This window comes from Juglans regia, chloroplast (genome assembly GCF_001411555.2).
Source record: "Juglans regia voucher JREG20151001 chloroplast, complete genome".
NCBI lineage: Eukaryota > Viridiplantae > Streptophyta > Magnoliopsida > Fagales > Juglandaceae > Juglans > Juglans regia.
The window spans coordinates 2,501-12,500 of record NC_028617.1 but is presented as its reverse complement, the minus strand read 5'-3'; the positions used below and the strand labels follow the sequence as shown (position 1 = coordinate 12,500).

Below are 10,000 nucleotides of genomic sequence, written 5' to 3'. Positions count from 1 at the left end.
GAATATTTTATGTACCGTGAACGACACACTTTAATCATTTATGATGATCTTTCCAAACAAGCACAGGCTTATCGCCAAATGTCTCTTCTATTACGAAGACCACCGGGTCGCGAAGCTTATCCAGGAGATGTTTTTTATTTGCATTCACGACTTTTGGAAAGAGCCGCTAAATCAAGTTCTCATTTAGGTGAAGGAAGTATGACTGCTTTACCAATAGTTGAGACCCAATCGGGAGATGTTTCGGCTTATATTCCTACTAATGTAATTTCGATTACAGATGGACAAATATTCTTATCCGCCGATCTATTCAATGCTGGAATCAGACCTGCTATTAACGTCGGTATTTCCGTCTCCAGAGTAGGATCCGCAGCTCAAATTAAAGCCATGAAACAAGTAGCCGGCAAATTAAAATTGGAATTGGCGCAATTCGCAGAATTAGAAGCCTTTGCACAATTCGCTTCTGATCTCGATAAAGCTACTCAGAATCAATTGGCAAGAGGTCAACGATTACGTGAGTTGCTCAAACAATCTCAATCAGCCCCTCTCACGGTGGAAGAACAGATAATGACTATTTATACTGGAACGAATGGTTATCTTGATTCATTAGAAATTGGACAGGTAAAGAAATTTCTCGTTGAGTTACGTACTTACTTAAAAACGAATAAACCTCAGTTCCAAGAAATCATATCTTCTACCAAGACATTTACTGAGGAAGCAGAAGCCCTTTTGAAAGAAGCTATTCAAGAACAAATAGAACGCTTTCTACTTCAGGAACAAGTATAAAGAAATTTTTTTATATAACTTTCTAATTTGTTAGACATAATTATTTAGATAATCTAATCTTTTCTTTTTTATTATTTTTTTTTCTATTTCGCTTATATATATTTTATTTTTCTTATATATATTTATTTAATTTTTATATTAGATTTTTTATATTTTATATTCATTTTCTATTTCATATTAAGATAAAATAAGTTATAACTATAATATATAATTAACTATAAGTGTCTCTTATTCAAATCATTCAAAATACCTCGTAGAAATATAACAAACAAAATATATGGAAATAAATTGCGTCCAATAGGATTTGAACCTATACTAAAGGTTTAGAAGACCTCTGTCCTATCCATTAGACAATGGACGCTTTTTTTTTCTTATTTTTATTTTCACATCTTTTGTTCAGAAAAAAGAATATGTGAGAGAATTTCAGAAATTGCGCATTTAATTCAATGATCCATTATATTAATTACATTAAATTAGATTAATTACATTAATCTGAATAATTATATTCTCTATATTCTATATTAATAATTAGATTTTCTATATTAAATAATATAGATATAGAATAAAATATTATAGAATAATATTGAATAATATTATTCATAAATATTCACTTTAATATAGAAGCAATTAATATATTAATATAATAGAAGCAATTAATATAGATAATAACTAGAGATAATATAGAGATAGAAGCGGGTAGCGGGAATCGAACCCGCATCGTTAGCTTGGAAGGCTAGGGGTTATAGTCGACGTTGATTCATCATTTTTAACGTCTCTAATTCAAAACCGAACGTGAAACTTTGGTTTCATTCGGCTCCTTTATGGAAGATGAGTAAATTCCACAGATATCAGATGTAAACGAACTTACAAAAAAAATAAAAAAAATTTCGATCCATAACATCTATGTCAGCTTTTCTGTTTGAATGCATTCAAAACAACCCACTTTCTAGATGATCCCTATAGAAGAGGGGGATCATAACAATTTTTCTAGTTACTTCGTTCTCTATTTCGATTTTTAATAATCCTTAGGAAAAGCATTTTGTTCCTACCGAGCTAAAACAATATGTTGATGTCTCTAGTAAACCAAAGTCATTGTTTAATAGCTATTTTGCTTCAATTTCTCTTATACAAATCATAAAATTGCAGATTTAGTTACGATTAGAAATACTCCCTTCTTTGTTTATCCATGGATCCTTTACTCATACTCAAAAAATTGGAAGTATTGATCCAATTAAAAATTAATTATGTTTCGTAATTTCATAATCCAATTTTTTTTTAATTTCTAATTGACTCTTTTGGATATAAATCACGAGAATGTCTATTCTTCCTCTAATCTTTCATTTAGAGGTAAAGGATTAAATCCTTTTAAGAAATAAAGTTTTGAATCGGAATATTAATCAAACAAACCGAAGGTACCCTTTAACTATTAAAGGATTAATGGAACGAATCACACTTTTACCACTAAACTATACCCGCTACAATGTGATTATTGTATATAAATGTATCTTTTGTCGAACAAAAAAATGGGTAATAATAATTAATAAGATAGGATCAGAAAAGAATGACGTGCTTTGTTCAAGGACCTATGAAATTAGGGAAAAAGGATTCAATTCATTTAAATAACTAAATAACACGTTTTTTTTATTTTGATGGCGGTGTTTTGACATTGACAGATACGGCTCGATAAAAATACGTACCCCAAAACATAAAATTGTGCAAGAATATCTGGTTCCATTGTTTCTTTTTTTTTTTATTCCATAACAAGCCTTTTTGTTTCAAATAATAGTCATTGGAACAAAAAAAAGGCCCGGCGAGGTACTGACCTGGCCAGGCCGTGGAATTTTAAAAAGCTCTTGCAGACGAAATCAAAGAGGTACTTTTTATATTATTTATATATTTCTTACTTATATAAATTACTACTATATATTTTATTTTTTACTTATAAAATATATATTTTTTTATTATTTTATTTAGGTATTTATAATTATATAGGTAATTATATATATATTAATATGAATTTATATTCATTTTATATTCATTGGAATAGTGGATTGGAGATATTTCTTTCGAGCCCTTCTTACTTTATTTTATATCAATGGAATTACTTTTTTTCTATATTTTGTATATTTTTATATGTCTAGATAATTATATATCTATATAATAAACTAAATAAACTAATAATAGAATAAAAATAATATAATAAAAATAATATAATAATATAATATAAAGAAGAGGTATAAAAGAAAGACCCTTTTTTCAAACCTTACTTTTTGTGTAATGTAACATAGTAATTATCCTTTTCAGATGGGGGAGATGGCTGAGTGGACTAAAGCGTCGGATTGCTAATCCGTTGTACGGGTTTTTCGTACCGAGGGTTCGAATCCCTCTCTTTCCGCTTTTGTCAATGACTTGGTATTTTTTTTTTATTTATCTTTCAATTTAGACGAGTCTTTTTTTTTTATTTAATAGTTAAAGATGTGGAATAGATAAAATCCTAAGAACATTTAAAAATCGATCAAGGAAAATAAAAACTTTCTTTTTTATTCGTCACGTCCAGGATTACGTCCTGGATCATTAGATAGGAATCCGAAGATAAAGAGAGAAACAAAGAATATCACTACTGTGTAAACAAATAGTTTGAGAGTAAGCATGACACAATCTCCAAGATCATTTTTTTTGGGGGGAAAAAAAAAGAGAATAGATTCTCCATTTTTATACCACATATATCTTATTTTGACACCAAGAAATGGTTTTTATAAATCTAGAAATAGAAAATAATTTTCAGAAATTCATTTATAATGGAATATGAGTCAAGTCTTTCATTACCCATTTTTTTCATACCCACAATTAGATATTGTGGGGGACTCTAATAAGTTCTTTCAATGTAAAAAAGGTCCGAATGCGGAAATGAGGTGATCCCCAGACTTTTTGTGGCGATACAAGAATTTCAATATTTGAATCGAAGTTTTATACTATAAAACTTATCTGATCTTATCATATCAATTGTTAGAATTTTTTTTAGAACAAATCATGAATTTTTCTAGGACAGTATTCAAGATCTCATCGAAAACTTACAGCAGCTTGCCAAACAAAAGCTAAGAGAAAAAATAGCAGAGGTATTACTGGCATAATATCTACGATTGGATTCAAAAAAGCGTAGGCCTCGGGCAATTTGGCGAAGAAAAAACTATTTGAAGAAAGAGCAGAATTAAGCCAGATACAGATCAAACTAAAGATATTAAGCATAACAAACATTTTGTTCTTTGTTTTGTTCTTGAAGATAATTGTATTTATTTTGATTTTGATTGAGTTCTTAATATGAGTTATTAATAATTGATAATATAATGTTATTTTTTTTTAGTTTAAGTTATAGAAAAAAATGAGTAAAAACTCAAAATTAAAAAATAAAAAGAAGGTAGACGTAGACCAAAAAACTTTTCTTTGATTTGAACTAACTCAATCAAAAATACTTCAATTCTAAAATGAAAAGAGAATAGAAGAAATCATACTTTCATACAATATCTTAATTGAATTATATGTAATGATCAATAAATTTCGTTTAATTTGATATCTAAATGTATCAAAATCCTAGTGCCAACCTATTCTATAGATATTTGGACTATAATTGACGAACAACTAATAACAATATTAGTGTTTATTAATGTCGAATATAAATATAAAATGGGGCGTGGCTAAGTGGTAAGGCAACGGGTTTTGGTCCCGGTATTCGGAGGTTCGAATCCTTCCGTCCCAGAACATACCTATTATATATATCATATCAGATTATATATATTGTAATATTGTATTAGAATACATATTTTCTATCATAAGAAAAGATTGTCTTTTTTTTTTTTTAAACAACTTTCTGTTTTTTTATTAAGACTATAATCAAATAATATATAATATTATATAGAATATGATTCTTTTTTCTTATTATTCTTATAATGATTGATTCTTATCTTCTTATCTGAATTATATCTTTTTCAAAAATGGAATCGTATTCAAATAACACCAAATATAATTGAATCGATTTGTATCCAGGTAAGATGGGAGCATAGATCAAAAGAAGAGAAAAGAGTTTTAATTAAAAAAGCAAAATCCGGGGACGGGCTTTTCATTGTATGCCTATCCCTCTCATATTGAAGTTCGTTAGTCATAAAAAAGAAAAAAAAAAAGCCTTACTTACGATATCCATTGGAATTTTAAATGCTGCATTTTAAGTGGTGCAGCCTGATTTAAAATTTTTAAAATTAGAAACACGGGTGTGTTTTTGATATTGGGGTACTAATTAACTTCAATCAATAATCTATAGGATTAGGATTCTTTTTTGTATTTTCTCTAATGAATAATTGTAAATCTATGTAACAATTGAGACAAAGTTTAATATCTTATTCACTTTACCTTAGGTAAAGGTTGCAAAAAGATTATTGAATTTTTTCAAGTCAAATAAACTACGCAGAAAATGAGGAAATGCTTATATGTATGTCTTGTTATCGTTCTATTTCATTGAAAACTTTATTTATTTCAATTCATTTTTGCGAAAATAGATTTGTGATCCCTAAATGAAAAATATTTAACATAGAATATATAGAATATATATATAATTACTTTCAAAAACATTTGTTTAGATCTGATAGATATGGGAATCTCCTATTCTTTTCTTTCGATTATGATTTATCAAAAATAATAACAACCCCAATACTCCCTTAAATCAGTCTTTATTCTCCACCCCATTAAATTAATTAAACTAATGAAAAAAAAACAAATTTAATTTTTTTTTGATCTATCTCTATCTATTTGTTTGAAATGATTGATGTTTTAATCAGAATATGAATTTCTCTCTCTTATTATGAGAATACGGTTTTTACTTTTACTGTAAAACTTTATTCAAATAATGTAATGATATTGAAATAGGAAATCTTTCAATCAATTTAATCTTTTGAATAATGTCTTACGAGTCCTTGGTACTTGAAGAAGTGTTAAATTGATAAATCTATTTTTTCAAGTCACTTGAAGATTGAAGATGCAGATTAAAAAAAAAAAGAACTTATTTGTGTTATTTATTATTTCGAATTTTTATATTAGAATTTGAAATTCTAATATAAAAATCTATGGAGTTAAATTGAATTCTTGCTGATACTTCTTCATAAATTACCTATTCATAAAAGTATAGATTACTATGTACCGATAGAACCAATGATTATTCATGATTCCATAATTGAATCAATTACATACTGGTTACAGCAACCTACTAGAAAAATGTTATGGTAAAACTTCGTTTAAAACGATGTGGTAGAAAGCAACGTGCGACTTGAAGGATATGGTCGGTTGTGGATTCTGACATCCGCCATTTTTTTTTATATTCATTATATAGGAATGAGGGTGCTTCTGGCTCGACATCGTTTGTTCTGTTCCACTAGAAAAACCTCATTTTTGGGGGGTTGTGGTGTAAATAGTACATGATCATGATGGAGCTCGAGTAAAAAGTATTGATTCATTTTTTAGGGGCACGGATCTAGGGTTAGTGTTAATTAATAAGTTGAAACAACTTCGTAAGTATATTTTCGATATAGAAATCGAAAGGATCCAATTCTAGCAAGTTTAAAATTCATAAGGAAAATTGCTTGGAATTGGTAAAACTGTTTCGATCAAAAGTGTATCACGCGGGAATCAACCATTTGTATGATTCTTTGATAGAAAGAAATTACAAAAATGGTATGTTGCTGCCATTTTTTGAAATGATTAAAGATCACCGAAGTCATGTCTAAACCCAACGATTCAAGGGAACGATAAAGAATTCTGGAACAAGTAAATACCGTTTTCAGTTGTCTCAATAAATAGATCATAATGAAGAATCAAAAAAATTCTAAAGGAGACAGACAAAAAATGCGTGGTTAGAGACCGCTCAATAAACGAAATGCCTAAAGGTTTTCTTTTGGGTTATTTGAAAATTATCCAACTTGAGTTATGAGGATGTGAATACGAATGATTTTTTTTCTTTTTTCGGACAATAATAAGAATAAGGAAAAGCACTTAAATCATAGTTTAATTGATTTGATGATTTTATGGATCTATTTAATATGAATTCAAAATTCTATACATAGACATAATTTCGAATTTGCTTGAGCCGTACGAAGCGAAAACTTCTTATACGTTTCTAGGGGGGGAGTATTATTCATCTACATCTATCCCAATGGGTGGTTTATCGAATCGTTGCAATTGATGTTCGATCCCGAAGAGAAGGAAGAGATCTTCGGAAAGTGGGTTTTTATGATCCGATAAATAATCAAACTTATTTAAATGTTCCCGCTATTCTATATTTCCTTGAAAAGGGCGCTCAACCTACGGGAACTGTTCATGATATTTCAAAGAAGGCGGGAGTTTTTATGGAACTTTCCTTTAATCAACAGATGAAATTAAATTAATGAAATAAAAAAAAGGGGGAGGGGGATGACTTGTATATAACTTTGTATAAACTTTTCTATATTACTCCCCCTCTTTTGTTCTATTCCTACCCATTTATTATTACTACCACAAAATGTTGTCGTCTATAACGACAACATTTTATTTTTTTTATTTTAGTAAGATAAATTCATATAAGACAGATAAATAGAAAAAAAAGAAAGTGAATAAATGAAGTAGTTGGATCTATAAATAGAAAATCTTATATTATTGCTAATTCAATCAATAATGGTTGGTTTTCGTTGAAACTTTCACTTTCTTTTTTTTTTTTTATGAACTGAACAAATCAAATAAAAAAAACATGGTATTTAAGCTTGCTTTTTTTACTTATATTGATTGAGTAAACCCAAGCAATATTTTTTTATACTTCTCTCCGAATTTTTTTTACACCTATACCTTTTTGTATCTATCTTTATTATCTATGCAGTGTCAATTCAATACAAGTCATTCGTTTTTTTTTATTTGATTTGGATTATAGTTATAGTAATTCAATAAAATATTGAATTTCATAATAAAATATTGTTGAATTAAATAGAAAATATTGAATCATTTTGTATTTTAATTTATGGTTTTCTACATTATGTTCTTTTCTCAACATTCATATTGACAACAGTATATCAAACAAATATAATCCGATCGTGAATAAATGTATCTATTTCTCTGTTCTATAGACTTGGTTTTTTTTTTTTACTTTATTCAAACGATGGGTTCATTGGATTTGCTGGGATACAAGAAGTCTTTCTTTTTTTTTAATAAAAAAAATGGATAAGATAATAATGTATAACATACGAACAAAATCTGTGGTAGTCGATCAATTTACATTTGATTTATATTTTTATCTTAATCTATCTTCTTATTTTAGACGTCATTGTATTTTCATCTGATATGTTCATTTTTATGTTCAGAATCGCTTAGAAATATTTTTTCTATTTTAATATTTTGATTGCGTTGTTTAATTCAATCTCTTTTTTGATTCCGATTGGATCTATACATTTTGATTCGGGTTGCTAACTCAACGGTAGAGTACTCGGCTTTTAAGTGCGACTAGCATTTTTTACACATTTGTATGAAGTAACGGATTCGTCGATACCATCGGTAGAGCTTTGTAAGACCGCGACTGATCCTGAAAGGAAGGAATGGAAAAAGCAGCATGTCGTATTAATGGAGAATTTTGAGAATATTTTATTCGTATCTTATCAGATCGATACAAAATCTTGTTTGAATTCTTGACGCGAAAAAAAAAAGAAAAAAAGATTAAAGTTGGATTAAGTGAATAAATGGATAGAGCCCCTTGGCTCCAATTCTAGGGAAACAAAAAAAAGCAACGAGTTTATGTTCTTAATTTGAATAATTACCCGATCTAATTAAACGTTAAAAATATATTAGTGCTTGATACGGTAAATGTTTTTACCATAAGTAGATTATCGATTTTTTTTAATCCTAATTATTAGTAGATATTCTCCATTAGAGTGTGGGGATGAATGTGTAGAAAAGCAGTATATTGATAAAAATATTTTTTTTTTCCAAAATCAAAAGAGCGATTGGGTTGAAAAAATAAAGGATTTCTAACCATCTTGTTATCCTATAATGAACATAAACCGATTTAATTAGATTTTCATTAGATGGAAAAAGAAAGGATAAAGAGTCCGTTGATAAGTCTTATCTGTTTCCGGGGTATCTATCTAGTCTTTTCTTAAATATCCTGTTTTGACTGTATCGTACTATAGTGTCATTTAATAACCCAAGAAATAAAATCTCCTATCCCTGGTTTCAATCTAATTTTAAATAAATGGAGGAATTAAAAGGATATTTAGAACTAGATAGATTTAGGCAACATGACTTCCTATACCCACTTATCTTTCGGGAGTATATTTATGCACTTGTTCATGATCATGGTTTAAATAGATCTATTTTGTTGGAAAATGTAGCTTATGATAATAAATCTAGTTTACTGATTGTAAAACGTTTAATTACGCGAATGTATCAACAGAATCATTTGCTGATTTCCACTAATGATTCTAACCAAAATTCATTTTTAGGATACAACAAGAATTTGTATTCTCAAATTATATCAGAAGGATTTGCAGTCATTGCGGAAATTCCATTTTCTTTACGATTAATATCTTCCTTAGAAGGGGCACAAATCGTAAGATCTTACAATTTTCGATCCATTCATTCAATATTTCCTTTTTTAGAGGACAAATTCCCACATTTAAATTATGTGGCAGATGTACTAATACCCTACCCCATCCATCTGGAAATCTTGATTCAAACCCTTCGCTACCGGGTGAAAGATGCCTCCTCTTTGCATTTATTGCGGTTCTTTCTTCATGAGTATTCGAATTGGAATATTGTTATTATTCCAAATAAAGCTATTTCTTTTTTTTCAAAAAGTAATTCAAGATTATTGTTATTCTTATATAATTCTCATATATGTGAATACGAATCTGTCTTCCTTTTTCTCCGTAAACAATCTTCTCATTTACGATTAACATCTTCTGGAGTCCTTTTTGAGCGAATTTATTTACATAGAAAAAAAATAAAACATCTTGTCGAAGTCTTTGCTAATGATTTTCCGGGCACCCTATGTTTCCTGAAGGATCCTTTCATTCATTATGTTAGATATCAAGGAAAATCAATTCTGGCTTCAAAAGATACGCCTCTTCTGATGAATAAATGGAAATATTACCTTGTCAATTTATGGGAATGTCATTTTTATGTGTGGTTTCACTTGGGAAGAATCTATATAAATAAA

The 10,000-nt window shown here is 28.6% G+C and overlaps 5 protein-coding genes and 4 non-coding genes across 9 annotated transcripts in view, besides 1 other annotated feature; 5 read left to right on the top strand and 4 right to left on the bottom strand. All coding sequences in view use genetic code 11, as the record gives it.

Moving 5' to 3' along the window:
* atpA (ATP synthase CF1 alpha subunit) overlaps window positions 1-783 on the top strand; it is a 1,524-nt gene extending 741 nt beyond the window's left edge. The window contains exon 1 of the mRNA in view: window positions 1-783. This exon is cut by the window's left edge and continues 741 nt beyond it. Within this exon, the coding sequence (YP_009186153.1) occupies window positions 1-783 (783 nt within the window).
* Window positions 1-10,000: part of a sequence feature (Large single-copy region, LSC) that runs on past both edges of the window.
* On the bottom strand, window positions 1,073-1,144 carry trnR-TCT. The gene has a single exon. It is a non-coding gene; the product is annotated as a tRNA-Arg (tRNA).
* Window positions 1,475-2,259, bottom strand: trnS-CGA. Its single transcript has 2 exons — window positions 2,237-2,259; window positions 1,475-1,512 (listed from the first exon to the last, which is right to left on the bottom strand). It is a non-coding gene; the product is annotated as a tRNA-Ser (tRNA).
* On the top strand, window positions 3,091-3,178 carry trnS-GCT. Its single transcript has one exon. It is a non-coding gene; the product is annotated as a tRNA-Ser (tRNA).
* On the bottom strand, window positions 3,324-3,434 carry psbI (photosystem II protein I). The gene has a single exon. It carries the CDS (start codon window positions 3,432-3,434, stop codon window positions 3,324-3,326), a length of 111 nt encoding a protein of 36 aa, YP_009186152.1.
* Window positions 3,844-4,029, bottom strand: psbK (photosystem II protein K). The gene has a single exon. The coding sequence runs from the start codon at window positions 4,027-4,029 to the stop codon at window positions 3,844-3,846; it is 186 nt and encodes a 61-aa protein (YP_009186151.1).
* Window positions 4,466-4,537, top strand: trnQ-TTG. Its single transcript has one exon. It is a non-coding gene; the product is annotated as a tRNA-Gln (tRNA).
* Window positions 6,048-7,208, top strand: rps16 (ribosomal protein S16). Its single transcript has 2 exons — window positions 6,048-6,089; window positions 6,975-7,208. Exons 1-2 carry the CDS (start codon window positions 6,048-6,050, stop codon window positions 7,206-7,208), a joined length of 276 nt encoding a protein of 91 aa, YP_009186150.1.
* The window catches only part of matK (maturase K), a 1,518-nt gene continuing 552 nt past the window's right edge, over window positions 9,035-10,000 (top strand). Inside the window, exon 1 of the mRNA in view lies at window positions 9,035-10,000. This exon is cut by the window's right edge and continues 552 nt beyond it. Coding sequence (YP_009186149.1) covers window positions 9,035-10,000 — 966 coding nt within the window.